Raw genomic sequence first — 16,333 nt, 5'->3', positions numbered from 1 at the left:
ATCCAGATCTACAAGGTCACGATGCGACACATTGTGAGCTTGTACAGTAGATCGGCTATTTACAAATGGCTGAAGTGGTTAATGTATGTTTTGTAGTAATAATCAAAATCAACAAAGTAATTAAAGTTTTCAAATAATTCTAGTGGAGTAAAAGTAGGCTACACTATTTTCCTCTTAGATGTAGTGGAGAAGAAGTAAAAGTAATGAAAATACTCCAGTAAAGTAAGAAATACCTCAAAATTGTACAGTAAATGTACTTAGGTACTTTCCACCAATGCTGATTACAAAAACACTTTTTGTGTGTCTAATGTAGACAGTCTAAGGTAGTTTCACAACAACACCTGGGCAGAGGTTGGTTAAAGCACAGCACACATGTACAATCACATCAAGTAATGTGATCTGCTGTTTCTCTAGTGGGAGCACCATGTGCACTGGTATGGTGTCACTTAGCATAGTGTACTTGTTGCGTACAACCCCTATCACCCTCTCCACGTGGACCCTGAGGTGAGCTACTGTATGTGTCGTGTTTGCTCCACATCTCTTGCCCTCAGCTGACTGCGTTGTCCCCTGAATGCAGGTGTTTTGACTTCTGCACACACAAAACCTACACTGTCTGTGATGTCGAATCCACGATCCGCTAACACCACATCGCCAGGCAGCAGTTTATCGATAATGCCACAGTTCTCAGTCACTTTCTTGGCAGTGGCGCACCCTCCCCACCCTTTGGAAATGAAAGAGATAGATCCGTTTGGTGTAATGCCAATGAGGTACTTCAGAGTGTTTGTAGTTGGAAAATGTCTCTGCTTTAGCTTTATGGTTGGATGCCCTCTCTATCCAAATCTCAAAGCAGTCAATAATAACCGCTACCTTCTTGCCAAACGCCTCAACAAACTGATGAGGCATGTTGAAGGCCAACGCATCCCTCTCCGGCCAGTTCACAAAACTGCCGAGCTTTGTATACATTGCAGATATGGTGGTTAAGAATACGGTGGACACAGTTGATTTGCTTATGCAGAAGATGTGTGCAAGGTGCTGTCTTGGGAGATTCAGCCTGAGGCACATCAGAGTTAGAATGAGCATTTGAAAAGGAGACAGTTTTCGGCCTGTCTGTGGTAGCAAGGGAAGCACGTGTGTCAGCACAGCTGACAACATCACATAGCTTGAAAGCCCAGTGTAATAATTCACCTTCTTATCATTGTTTTCCAAGAACTGGTAATCCATCTGATGTTTAGAGACCTTTTCTGTCAGTGTCCTGTTCTCCTCCAACAAGCGGTTAATTTCGTCACGCCGACAGCTACAAAAACTGCATTCCTGCTGTTCTCCAGTGTTGTCGATCTGCGTTTGAGATACTTCTTCCTTCAGTGTCCTGTTCTCCTCCAACAAACGGTTAATTTCAGCACAAAGCGGGGCCACAACACCAGGTAGGGGAGCAGCATCCACCTGCTGCCCCTGTGTAGCTTCATCTGTTAGCTGTGCTTCATCATCCAACTCCACGTCTGGTGCTGCTGCAGGGCCAGTGTTGCTCAGTGCAGCAGCTTGCTGTCTCTTGTTCCTCAGGTCAAGCCGGCCAAGGTCAACCGATGATGCCTTCACTTGTGTGTGCCTCAGGTGTAATGAAGGTGCCCAGTCAGGATCGCACTCTAACATTTCCATGGCTGGTTTGCCTGGAGAGAAAAAACAACATTGCTATTAGTTATGTAGTTCCTGTGGAGCAACACAGATGTGCTACCCAGCATTATCTAGTTACTTTTAGTTAGCAGAGACAAAATAGCAGTTTCATGTTTTAGGTAATAATTAACCTTTGAGAAAAAAATTGCTTTCCTGCATAGGGATAGCTTTCCTGCAGTACTCCCAAATCTACTTTTACACTTCATGTCCCATTTACTCCAGTTTCTTTCAAATTCATCTTCACGGTTTCTCATTTTGTAAGTAATTCTTTCCTTCTCTTTAATATTTTCAACTGTTATTTTCCAATTATTATCATCTCCCAAAACCTTTTCAATTTTGGACACAAATAGAAAATGTGTGTATGATTTGCTTCCAGTTCTGTACATTTTCTCCAGCATTCAGCACTGCCTGCTGGTCTATATTTTGATAAAATTTTGGGTGTTTAAAAAATCCTCATATTAATTTTGACAAAACTTATGTTGCTATAATATCAGTGGTTCTCAAACCTTTTTCATGTCAAGGACCTCCACAATTATATGTATTTGGCCGAGGAGAGCTTGTAAACATTTCTCACGTGATGATCAGCCTAACCTAGTTGGCAGAACCTTGTAAAACAGCAGCTTAATGGAGAAACCAGAACATAATGTGTCCTTATCCTTTGTATCCTGAATAATTTCACATGTGTAGCCTCATTTTACAGAAGCATGCGATAATGTTGTAGAAGACATAAACGTGACATAATTTACACAATGTAAAAAAGCTACAAACTACAGTATTGAGCAGTACAGTGTAACTTCATTCATACTCACAGGTGTGTTGTTGTAGTTGTATTGATGTGGAGGTTATCTGTCATCTTACATACAGTACAGTGTAACTTCATTCATACTCACAGGTGTGTTGATGTAGCTGTTATGATGTGGAGGTTATCTGTCATCTTACATAGTTGTAGCTGAGAGTCTTTCACTAACACACGGGGGAAGCACCAATGCATTGTGGGTAATACAGGTCAGAGTCCAGCCTACTAGTTAACACTACATAATGTTGAGTAATAATAATAATTGAAGTAGATCAGGATGAAATGCATTATTATATAGAATGTGTCAGAAGTAGCCTACTGTATTAAGTTAAATTCCTAGTGCCTGATCATGGCCAGTCTATGATATCTGTAGTTCCAGTAGGCTATTCAATTAAAATAACTCACACTCACAGATTCACTCAAAGCTCACTCTCTTTTATTTTTAGATCAAATTATTTGCCAGGATACAGTGACGGAGTAACACAACAGGGTGCAAAATTTGCTTTCTTAATCCAAATATGCAAATTTGAAAACTAATTCTCATTGGCTGGAAGCTCATAATAACTCCTCTGGAATGTTGGTGAGATGACCTGGGGTAAGATGGTACTCAGAATGGTGATGCGTTTGGGGTCCCAGACGCAATTCTCTTCCAAACCGCCTGGCACCATGCCACAATTGGGAGGCACCCAGGCTGTGTCATAACCAACGTCATGCCAGGTGGTCTTGTTGGGATGACGTTTTTTATCGATGGTGATCACATTGCCCACGTTGACTTTCACCTTAAAGACAACACGCAGGGACTCATAGAGATCGATGTCTTGGAGAAAGCGGCTGGCTTTCTCCAAGTCCCGGCTGAGGTACACCCCAGGGCCCAGCCTCCCCTCCTTAGACGCGAGGAAGCCCTGGGTCTGGATGGACTTGGCCCTTTTAATGGAGGTTCCATGGTACATGACATAGGTTCTATCACATGTTGGAGCTGACGAGTCAAGGCGGCGTTCTACTCCAGGTGGGGGAGAGGAGACATCTTCAGCCCATGTGAACGTACTGTATAAGTGTCAAAACAGAGATACAATTAGCAGGTGTATACAATGAGCTGAAGTGAAATGCATACAGAATAAGAATATCTTTGTGTGGAATATATATATATATATATATATGTATATATATATATATATATATATATATATATATACACATATATAATGGATTTAATAAATGGCCTCTGCACAATCAAACTAGAATCGTCCGCTGTCTTATAAATGTCAAAATTACATTCATGTGGCTTTTAGATTTCTCCAATCCTCGATCCGCTCACATGGTAATAAATGTGAGGGCTCTTAATATTGGTATTCCCACCGCTGTGTTGAGATCTGTGTGTTTTTTTTATTGAATACTTTATCAACAGTTGCCCGATGCCCAGATGCCCGATGCAAGTTGATGATGTAATTTGTCCATGTGTGGTCCAGCCCTATGAAATGTATGGAATGCATGTGCAAATAAAACATATTTAAAATACTGTTTTGATGCTTACGTAGGCCTATAATTAACCTTAGGAAGTATTAAGTTGGTTATTATTTGCACATGCATTCCATACATTTCTTAGGACTGGACCACACGTGTAAAAATGACATCATCAACCTGTGACGAGCATTGTTCCCTTGAGTAAAAGATGCACTATTCCAAAATGAATTTAGAGGTCAATTATAATGTATTAGGGCATATTTGGCTTATTAGCCAGGGATCCTTTTAAGCTTAGACGTTAATAGGACCAGTTACCAGGGTGTGATGGTACTCAGAATGATGATGCGTTTGGGGTCCCAGACGCAATTCTCTTCCAAACCGCTTGGCACCATGCCACAATTGGGGGGCACCCAGGCTGTGTCATAACCACTTTCGTGCCAGGTGCGCTGCATCGGATGGCGTTGGTAATCGATGGCTTTGACTGTGCCCACGTTGACTTGCACCTTAGGGCCGTTTCTCACTGGATCCGTTTTCATTGAAAACGTTTCCCAATTCGAATACTGGCCTCAGTGGCCTGCATTCACATTGGGCATAGATCCTATCGCACCACAGAACACATGCATATACACCCCCGATCCTACAGGTGGCGGCATGCACATAGTGTTTCCCCTGTGGACACAGACGTCATCAACTATGCGACAGTGTTTGTGCTGGTCTCGCACAAATATGCGTTTAAATATGTTGAAAGCAAGGGGGCGGAGTTGCGGTGAGAACTGAATAACACTACTCATCATGAAAACATCATGCACCTTGAAATAAAATATTAATATTATCCAGTGATATAAAAACATTAGCTAATGTTTTCATATCACTGGATAATATTAATATTTTATTTCAAGGTGCCTTGACAAAATTAAAACACCATTACATTATTATGAATAGTATTAACCACATGAACCCCAGCATGGGGGGAACATAAGCCAAAAATAGCCAATCTACAAGCTCACAACGCGTTGTGAGCTTGTAGATCTGCTATTTTTGACAGAGAGATTTGGTGTTGACAGATAAAAGCGTCCAAGAAAAGTAGGTCCGTTTTTACTGAGAATAGAGGGTTTAAGTAGGCTACATAATAATAAAACAATAACTTTATTTATATAGCACTTTTCAAAACATGAGTTACAAAGTGCTGCTGAACAACCTATTTTACCTTATTTTATGCTACAATTGGAGAAAAGGTCAAATAAAAGATACACGTTTTTTTTTAAGCATAAGGGAATAGCCTACCATAGTTAACAAGTAAGTTAATTCTGACAAGCAATAAATAAAACACATTTAAACAAACTAAAATGAGACCAAAATAACTTTGGTCTCGTTGCCCACATCAACAAACAAACAAATACAGACATACATGTGAATTACATCAATAATTATGAATGACAGATTCATATGGTAGAAGAGTGCAATTTATGACAATAAAGCACAGAGATGTTTCGTTTTTGTAGCCCACGTTTGTGTGTGAAACTGTAGAATTAATAAAAAGAAACTTCTCATTTATTTTGGATAGTAATTATTCTGCTATTCTTCATTATGCTCATTATAATATTATATTATATCTTATCTTCATATAACTGGTCCTCATAATGCTCATTATAATGTATTTTGGATAGTAATTTAATGTATTATTCTGCTATTCTTTATTATGCTCACATAAGCTATTTAGAAGGGATAAACTAAACTGTGCATTCAGGAGAAATTGCATCATGAGTGAAACGGCTATAGTCCTTGGGAAACTATAAACCTACGTAGGCCTACATCTAAATGAGTTACCATATTTACTTACAAATTTCAAATTACAAAGCCTTATAAGCTATATATTTCTGGGATGCATAGTAGCTGAAACTCCACAAGATATACTATATGCGCTGCTCGCGCACCTGAAATGCGCGATGGAGACCCGCCAATGTTTCATGACTGATAGACATGAAAGAATGCCCTTCACAGCTAATAGAGAATTTTAAATTTTAAGAATCGGTTCAGAATTGAATGAGTAAAATTGTTAGAAAGGCTCCCATAATATAAGTGCGCTATAACCTTAAGTGCGCAATGCATTCTGGGGCGTTTTCATTCATTCAGTAGCACCGGCTAGAAGAGCAGTGTTTTTGTTGGCTGTTTTTGTCGAGTTTATATACCGTCACCTATTCCAAATAGCGGGCCACTTCCGTCTAATGGTACGCTTGCTTTCACATTGCAGCTACCGTACCCGAAAACGCATGATCCGGATCCGAAACTGCCTCCGGAGGTGGTTTCGGGAACGGAACGGTGATCCGTTTCGCGGGTCGATTCGCTACATTCACACTAGCCAAGCGGTCTGGAATGCGCACCCGGGACCTGAGTGTGAAACGGCCCTTAATGACAACACGCTTGGACTCATGGAGCTCGATGGGGTAGCGGCTGGCTTTCTCCACGTCCTGGCTGAGGTACACCCCACGGCCCAGCATCCCCTCCTTAGACCGGTGGAAGCCCTGTTTCAGGATGGACAAGGCGTTTTCCCCGGAGGTTCCATGGTACATGATGTAGGTTGTGTCAGATTCTGGAGATTCTGACGAGTCAAGGCGGCGTTCTACTCCATTTGGGAGTAGAACGGGAGACATGTCATCTTCATCTTCAGCCCATTTGAAGTCACTGTCAAAACAGAGATATTAGGTGTATAAAATGAGCTGAAGTGAAGGAAGGAAAAAATAATAATATATATGTAATTTTAGCTTTGGCTATTCAAAAATAGCAGATATACAAGCTCACAGTGTTTGTATGTCTTCTATTCTTGAACATTTTTTAAATATCTTGAAAGTGTGAGAACTACTGATTTAGAACACATTTGTAGAATAAGCCTCAGGTCTTAATGAGTTAATATTGGTAGCCCCACCGTTGTGTTGAGATCTGAGGTGGGATGGTACTCAGAATGATGATGCGTGTGGGGTCCCAGACGCAATTCTCTTCCAAACCGCTTGGCACAGACTCGGGGGGCACCCAGGCTGTGTCATAACCATCTTCGGGCCACTTCTTCTGCATCGGATGGCCTTGGTAATTGATGGTGATCACATTGCCCACGTTGACTTTCACCTTAAAGACAACACCAGGCTGGGACACTTTAGGATCACGCCAGCCAGCGTAGAGGCTGGCTTTCTGCAGGTCCCGGCTGAGGTACACCCCACGGCCCAGCATCCCCCCAACAGACGGCTGGAAGCCGTTGGCCAGGATGGACTGGGCGCTTGCCGCGGAGGTTCCATGGTACATGACGTAGACTCTACCAGATGTTGGAACTGACGAGTCAAGGCGGCGTTGTACTCCATGTGGGAGAGAGATGGCATTTTCAGCAAATGTCAACCTATTCATCATGGTGTCACTGTCAAAACAGAGATGCTATTAGTAGGAGTATAAAATGAGCTGAAGTGAAATGCATACAAAATAAGAATTTCTTTGCGTAGAATATCAGAGCCTATCAGAGCTTCCATTGTGATTCGTGAATCTACATGAGTTTATATGCCTCAACCCCCAGACGGACAGGCTTTATTTTTAGTTTGGGGTGTATAACTTTATATATCAATTTCACCACTTTTGCAGTAAAATATTTTTATACAACAATCCATTTCAGGACACACCCATCATTTCCACCTGGCTGTGAAGTTGAGAGACACATGGGCAAAGTGATAAGCATATTTCTACACAAAAAAGTGTTTTTTGCTGGTCAAAGTAAATGTTTTACTTTTCTGGTATAATGATTTTTATTTTAAAGCAAATGTACCCAGGTTGAAACTTATATATCATGCATGTTGGTGATATTCCAATGTATAAAACCATGTGAATCATTTAGCTAAAGATTAGCCTGAAGCATTAAGCTAGCCAGGTTAGGTCAAAATGGTGGCCATGGGGCAAGATGAACCAAATGCCTTGGGGTAAATTGAACCAATTATCCTAATATTAATCACCATTCATATTTTTTATTATGTATTTTCTTCTCAAATTATGCTGTATGACCTTTCATTTGGATGAATACACTCATTTAAGAGAAGTTTTCAATATTGTATTAACAATTGCAAATATTAAAAGGTTCTGAATAACAAACAGTCGCCCGCGACTCTGGAATAGTCTGCCCCTCCACATCCGAGCCCCCCAATCGATCGGTGCTTTCAAGGCCAAACTTAAAACTTATCTTTTTTCCCTCGCTTTTAACAGCATCTAACTTACATGGTTTGCTTTTATAGCACTTTGGTTCAGCTTGCCTGTTTGTAAATGTGCTATATAAATAAAGCTTGATTTGATTTGATTTGATTATTTAATTGGTTTTATATTGTTTAAATACCATTAAGAAAATAAGACTATTTGCAAAAGGGAAATGTGTTATTACATTATTGTTGATACGTGAATACATTATTTGTTCAAGTTTAAACTTGAAAATGTAAAATATCATATGGGTAAATTTACCCCTTCACTAGGATCAGAGATGGGAAAAGTACTGACATTCTGTACTCCAGTAGAAGTACAATTACTTGTGTAAAAAACTACTTTGGTAAAAGTAGAAGTACTCATTCAAATAATTACTCGAGTAAAAGTAAAAAAGTAAAGGCTCTGAAATGTACTTTATGAGTAAAGTAAAAGTATTTTTACCGGATATTTCTGTGCAAAGCCAATTGTACCCCAAGGCTATTAAACTTAAAAGATCCCCACCAAACACACGTCTTAAAACTGGCCCAGGATTGGTTTCCAAACTGTGATGTGACGAATCATACAAGTAGTCGACCCAACTCTTGAAATCAATAAGTGGTTCTCAACCTTTTTACACTGAGTACCACCTGAGAAAATATTTGCTTCTCCAAGTAGGCTACCACCATTATGACTGATGTTAAAATACAGTAGCGTAGTCCTACCCCATCCTATTCAGCTAAATTGTCGGGGGGTCCGGGACCCCTGGGGTCTAGGGTCTACAAGCTCACAACGCCTCGCGCTGCAAGGCGTAGTGAGCTTGTAGATCGGCTATTTTCGGCAAAGAGGTTTGGTGTAGGGGGAAAAGGAGAAAATCAAGTACTAATAAGTAGACTATTGAGTGGTTAAATGTCTGAAATTAATAAAAAACATTAATTTACACAACACTGATGACAGCCTAAGGCTAAGCTATCTATGACATCTATGAAAATGTTTAATCTGGAACACAATTTTATACAATATGTAGTGGGGGTCCCTGCTTCATCTCTCTCAGCTAAGGGGTCCCTGCTTCATCTCTCTCAGCTAAGGGGTCCCTGCTTCATCTCTCTCAGCTAAGGGGTCCCTGCTTCATCTCTCTCAGCTAAGGGGTCCCTGCTTCATCTCTCTCAGCTAAGGGGTCCCTGCTTCATCTCTCTCTCAGCTAGGGGGGTCCCTGCTTCATCTCGTTCTCAGCTAAGGGGTCCCTGCTTCATCTCTCTCTCTCTCAGCTAGGGGGTCCCTCCTTCATCTCTCTCTCTCTCTCTCTCTCAGCTAGGGGGGTCCCTCCTTCATCTCTCTCTCAGCTAAGGGGTCCTTGGCCTGAAACACGTTGAAGACCCCTGCTTTAGACCATTTCCCCCATCTTTTTTTTTTTTAGTTTCAACAAAATAGCCAATTTTACATCGAGGTGACCAGATGTAGTAGTGTGCCCACCTATCCTGTTAACATACTACAGACAGACATACACAGCAAGAGATGGCATTAACAAGTTGTTAATCCCATCTCTCTACAGTTGTGCGGACTTTTGTCTTTACACACACAGAGTAGAACTACTTTTAATAGCCAGCATCATGATATAATTAATAACCACTCACCTAATGCTTCTGAGGTTCAAAAAGAACGCACTTCCAACGTGTTTAAGTCACAGGAGCATGGTTTCATATCGTTAATATCATAGATCAACTTACCCCTTACCTGGGGCAAGTTGAACCACATGACCACAGAACCCATATTTTTACAACCATTTGTCATAGATGCACACTCATTATTTCAATTGATAGAAGACATCTTACCCCGTTCTTCCCTATGTTTTAAACAAGTATGAAAAATCAGTTCCAACAAAAAATCATGAACTTACCTCCTGAAGTTGGGACAATGTCGGTATACAGGCTGACAGTATAGAGGTTTGCCTGACTTGCCTGCAGATTAATACAGTCGTGTCTCTGAGCTGGGCGCCAGTGTTGCCAGATTGGGCGGTTGGGCTATTTTAAAACTCATTGGGCTGGGATAAATAGCCTTAACCTGACTCTGCCAGATGGGGGCGGTATTGAGTAACTAGTTTCTACAATGTATAATTAAAGAAATAACCGAATTAAAACCGAATTAAAACCGAATTAAAACGAATTAAAACCGCGAAAAACCGCAAAAAAAATCGCGCACCCACATGCACTCTCATGCACGCGCGCGCAGCGCGCGTGCATGAGAGTGCATGTGGGCTGGTTTTTATTGCAATGGGCTGGTTTTAAGGGCTGCTTGGGCTGGAAACTGTCATTCCGATCTGGCAACCCACGATGCCCTTAGGTTTCGTTTCACCGTTCAATTCTAGCCTGGTAAACCCTCCCTCCGGAAATCTCATTTGTAATTTATTTACTGTTGATTGACAACCCCTTCAGCCAATCAGCAGTGTCCCACTTCAGTGACTGAGATTCCAGCCGAGTCGCGCCGAGCGGAGCCGAGTCATTAAGCCACGCCCAGTTCTGTGACGCACCCGGAACGAATGATTATTGTTGTAGGGGGTCTGTGGCTATGGTCTGTGGTCTAATGGACATTAATGCTTACATTTTCTATCAATGAAAAAAGAAGTAAGAAGTAGGCCTAAAACATTGATGTTGCTATGACGGGAAACCCCCTGCAGGGGTCAGTATCTATGTAAATTAATTATAAATTCAGAGCTTATTTTTCTTATTTTCTATTTGTGATTAGATAATGAATACTAACAAGGGATCAGTTGTTGAAATAAAATAGTTCATTTATTTAAGTGCCAAACATAATAAAAAATAAATGGAAACGTGTGTGTGTGTGTGTGTGTGTGTGTGTGTGTGTGTGTGTGTGTGTGTGTGTGTGTGTGTGTGTGTGTGTGTGTGTGTGTGTGTGTGTGTGTGTGTGTGTGTGTGCGTGCGCGCGCGTGCGTCCGAAATGTATAAGCACACACAATGTTATACGTAACGTGATGACATGATTTAGACCATAGATATAAAGCCTTCCTTATTAATATATAAGGCAGGCTTTATATCTATGGTCTCAATCATAGATATATATTATATCTATGATTGAGACCGGGAGGTTGAGAGGCACGGTCATTAATAAAGCAACTATAAAGACAATTATGCTTTGCGTCTGATTCAATTCAGGTTGTAACTAATTCAATAAGTTAGGCACACAACGTGTGTACAGTAAGTTAGTAACACTGACTGTAGGCTACTACTATACATAGTATCATAAGTGTGTTACATGACCCATTGACATGAGCAAAACAATTTCCCCTTGTGGATGAATAAATGAATCTATAGTTAATGCATGTGTGATTAAGGTTCAGGCAGAACATTGTGTTCTCGCACAATTGCTGCCTTTTATTTTACTTTAATTACATCACCATTAAAAGACACTTGCAAATTAGTGATCATAAGTCATTGTTAGTATGAGTTCATTTATGAGCAAAAAATATATAATAACACCCTGCTCTCCCAAATGCTATGGCTAGGGATATAAATTGCAACTAGTCAATTGCTATAAACACGTTCTTTAATCACTTCATTAAAGCAGCATGTCAGTAACCACCAGTTAGGTTAAGCATATGTTGCCCTTAGAAAGCACTGTCTGCAGTAACTGTACCCAGCTCACCATATTTTATGTATGGACCTCCATTGTAGATTTGATCATTACATGTCTGACACGAATGAAACGAATCTTCTTATACCCCTGATTTAAACCATAAAACAAACCATTTCTATTGAGGAAAATGGTGCCGCATGCTTTTTCAGAGCATGTTGATCAATTAACTAACACAGCATACTTTTTCACTTTTTTTCACAAATCTTGGCGTTTTGCCAATTACTTGCAATACAGGTAGGTCCACGAGGAAGAGCAAAAAAGTCCAAAACAATGTCCCTGGTATAATCCACAGGTAGGTCCAAGGAAGAGAATAAGCCTAAGACCAGCCTGACGACAGGCGGTGATCATCATGCCTTGTTCAGCAGTCTGTCCGGGTGGAAGCTGTTCATGAATCTGGTGATGTTGCCCTTGATACTGTGGTAGGCCTCCATGCCCGGCCGCAGTTCTTCTTGCACAGTTCTTCTTGTACAGTTCTTCTTGTACAGTTCCTGGAGAGCGGGGAGCTCCCATTATGTGCTCTGCCGATCGCACCACTCGCTGTAGGTTTTTCTTTCCTCGGGCCGTACAGTTTCCATACCAGGCCGTAACACAGCCACCAGGGTCAAGACTGGTACCTGCACGCGGTGGCCCTGCTACGGATTGTGACGACCCTGACGATCCCAATCTGAAGATCCCGAAGAATCCAACAAAAGCAGTCATACTAGTACTACACAGAATTTACACCAGCACGCGTCTGTCAAGACGAGCCTTATGGCTAAAACCGAAGTGCGTTTACTGCAGCTGAACGTCGAGGGCCTGACACGGCCAAAGCGTGATCTCATCCAGCACATTGCCAACCAACATCAGGCGAACATACTGCTGCCCACTGTGTCACCGAAGATAAGCTACTCATCGATGGTTTCGACCTCATCAGCTTCATAGGTCACAACAAACATGGCATTGCCTGCTACACCAAACAGGGAATAAATGCAAGAGCCCTCCAGCAATCTCCAGCCAACTCTGCCATTGAATGGTGTACCATGGAAGCTCTGGGCACCACCTTTTGCAACATCTACAAACCACCACCTGCTGAGTTGGATATATCCTTCCTCCCCACCATCCCTGTGAACTCATTTGTCATTTGTCTGACAGAAATGGCTCTGTTGCTAGCGACTGGGCAGAAAGTAACAACCTTCATCTGCTTTTCGACAACAAGGACCCCAGAACCTTTTATTCTGGTAGACACGGCACCTGGAAATGACCCGATCTGTCCTTTGTCTCCAACAACATCAGCAGACGCTGCAACAGAATGGTTATACAGAAGTTCCCTAGATCTGGTCACTCGCCCATCATCATCTCCAGTGACATCAAGCTAGCCATCTCTAGCCTCAACAGAAGAAGATGGAATTTCAGGAAGGCTAACTGGCCAAAGTTTTCAGAACTCACCAGGAAATTAACAGCAAGCCTACCTGACCCATCATCCAATGTGAATGGAGCTTACAAAGCCTTTTGCATCCTGCTCAACAAGGCTGCTAAGCTTTCCATCCCAAGAGGCCGCAGGGACCCACATGTACCTTGCTGGTATAAAGACTGTGAGAAACTGTACAAGGACTACCTGAATGCCACCAACATTGACCAACGCTCTCTCTATGGTGACCAACTGCTGGACCTTCTCGGGCAGAAGAGAAGTGTTAGATGGGAGGAGGAAGTTAACAACATCAACTTCACACATTCTAGTCGTAAGGCCTGGAATACGATCAACCGGTTAACTGGGCGAAGCTGCCCAGCTAGACCATGCCCCATAGCAGCAAATGCAATAGCCTCTGTACTTGCTGATAACGGTAGATGGAAAGACCGCTCATCTGAGGCAAAAGCCTTCACCAGAGAAGTAGTTGCAGATATCAGGAAACTCACCAGAACAGTTCCTCAGTCCAGCCCCCTTTCCCAGCCCATTTTGTCAGAAGAAATCGTTGCAGCCTTGAAATCCCTTAAGCTGGGTTGTACAACGTGTGGCCCTCAAGGGCCCCCTGGCCAGCAATAAGCTGGGTTGTACATCGTGGCCCCTGGTGGTGAGCGTTCTCATGGCAGACCCCTGAACAGTGTTTGTGACACATTTGGTGTGGATCAGAGCAACAGTACGCCTCAGAAACCCTTCATTGGCTCCTGGTTGCTGCCCACACAGAGCACACAACACTAGGGGCAGCAGTGGCAGGGGGGTAGAGGGGCCGGTAGAGCGGCCGGATGGGAACCGCAAGGTTTCCAGTTCGATCCCTGGCTCCCCCGGAGTTAGTGTCAAAGTGTCCTTGAACAAGACACAGAACCCTTAATTGCTCCCGATGAGCAGGTTGGTGCCTTGCAAGGTTTCCTCCTCCATCGGTGTATGAATGTGTGTGTGAATGTGTGTGTGAATGTGTGTGTGAATGTGTGTATGAATGTGTGTGTGAATGGGTGAATGTAATACACAATCTATGTAAAGCGCTTTGGATAAAAGCGCTATATAAATGCACCATTTACAACACTGATGTTGGTCTACAAGCAGTGGCGTAGATTGACTGTATTTGCCGTGGGTTTTTGTATCAAAAGGGCCCCTGATATGAATGTATTATGCAAGCAACTTCACTGATTTAAACAACATGTACAGTATGTACTGTACCATCAGCTTCCAGTAGGCTACTTGCCTTGAAACAGTGCCTGGGATTGAACCCAGAACCATGTGATTCAAAGGCGAACGCTCTACTGACTTAGCTACACATTAGACTTAGGGCACACATCTGTATAGCTATACATATAGATACATTGATAGATGGATATTAATATGGATCATCACTCAGTGGCAGGACTCAAGCTGATAACTTCACACAGAGAGAGAGAGAGAGAGAGAGAGAGAGAGAGAGAGAGAGAGAGAGAGACAGAGAGAGAGAGAGCGCGAGAGAGAGAGAGAGAGAGAGAGAGAGAGAGAGAGAGAGAGAGAGAGAGAGAGAGAGAGCGAGAGAGAGAGAGAGAGAGAGAAAGGGATCGAGGCCTAATAGTGGAGTTGTGTTCCTGTAGAAAAAAGCCTTTGCTCTGTAACTCTAATGCCTTGTGTGTGTTGTGTGCGCAGTATGTTTATGTGTGTGTGTCTGTATATGTTTATGAGCAAAGTGTCAGTCACATTGCAATAGATTAAAGGTAGGGTAAGTGATATTTTTTGGTTAAAACAAAAAGTATTTTGTTAAAAGGTTAAAACACTATATTCTGATAGTAATCAATAATGCTATAGTGTTTTTTCAGTAACAGATGTCTCCCTGTCTCTCCAGCTCTTTAATAAACAGAAAATACATTTTCCGGTAAGTGTCAAAATCTAAGAAAGTACCCATTTTTAAGCTTCATTTTTATAGTGTTCCAGTTTAAATTTTGCCTGCTCATTTCTTAATGTAATCACTTCCAATTTCACTTGTTTAATCTATATCCTGATTGAGTTCTCTATCCTGATTGGATAAAATTGGGAATGAAACTGAAACTGAAACGAAAATGCATTATCTGTTTAATAAAGAGGTGGAGAGACAAGGAGACTCCTTTTACTGAACAAACACTCTATAGCAATGAGTACTATCAGAATATAGAGCTATTTAACACTTATTTTAACCAAAGAAAATCATTTACCCAACCTTTAAATGCATGTAATCAGTAAACTCATTCATGAGGTTCAATTGAAGCAGCATGACTAAAATATTCCCACACAGACTGCACAGACTGGAACTCATACAGGCTGCTTGAATGCAGAATTCATATTTTGTTATTGAATGAATGTTAATAAGCATGGTCCTAATGCCAGCTCAGCATCACAAAGCTACATTATAATTCTCCCTCCTGTCAGAGGAGTCATTCATTCACACAGATGCCCAAATATGGATTACTGATGTCATAGTATTGACACAATTCAGATAGATTTAGCTAAAATAGACATTCAGGTTGAGTAACGTCATTAGCTATTCCATAAAAGGATGTCATCACGTAGTGATATCACAATATCATTATTACATCAGATGTAAGTCCTTTTAAATGTTGTTATTGTATTTTACAACACAACGCCATTCAGCAACTTCAGGAAACAGATTGCCCCTCCTTCTAACAACCTCTTCTGTAAATTAGTTGCATTGATTCACAGTGGTGCTGGTGTGTGAAATGTTTCACTGGACGATACATCTGAAAGGAGGACCTAAGAATTCCTTCCCAGCTGCTGTGGTAGTCGGACACAAGATGTACTCATTTGGAGGATACAGTAAGAAGAACAACAGTGGTCAGATTGATGTCCACATCTTCAACACAGTGTCTCTACGCTGGAGGAAGTTGCCCCCATGGACAAATGGAAAAGGAGAACATGACCTTGAGGTTCCACACAGCCACACAGGGGGCCACACAGCTGTTCTGTTAGAAGATATTGTCTATATCTTGGGGGGACACTCTTACTGTAAATTGCTTTATTCATTTGATGTTGAAAACCACAGATGGTCCAAGCACAATATTGCCGGTACCGGTCCAGAGCCGAGGCACCACCACTCAGCCTGTGTCTTGAGGAAGGCCATGTATATCTATGGA

At 41.8% G+C, this 16,333-nt stretch overlaps 2 protein-coding genes across 2 annotated transcripts in view; one reads left to right on the top strand and one right to left on the bottom strand.

Annotated features, from left to right (window-relative positions):
* Positions 1-16,333, top strand: part of LOC308094700 (uncharacterized protein) — a 353,814-nt gene that overhangs the window by 79,660 nt on the left and 257,821 nt on the right. The gene's annotated exons all lie outside the window — the stretch shown is intronic.
* On the bottom strand, positions 6,830-7,219 carry LOC308094901 (uncharacterized protein; the record flags this gene model as incomplete). The annotated part of the gene is made up of 1 exon (XM_080441724.1): positions 6,830-7,219. One exon carries the CDS (start codon positions 7,217-7,219, stop codon positions 6,830-6,832), a length of 390 nt encoding a protein of 129 aa, XP_080297850.1.

The sequence above is a fragment of the Gymnoscopelus braueri genome (assembly GCF_963280865.1).
Source record: "Gymnoscopelus braueri genome assembly, chromosome: 11".
In the NCBI taxonomy this organism is placed as follows: Eukaryota; Metazoa; Chordata; class Actinopteri; order Myctophiformes; family Myctophidae; genus Gymnoscopelus; species Gymnoscopelus braueri.
Note: the sequence above shows the minus strand (reverse complement) of the source record. Positions and strands in the feature narration are given on the sequence as shown.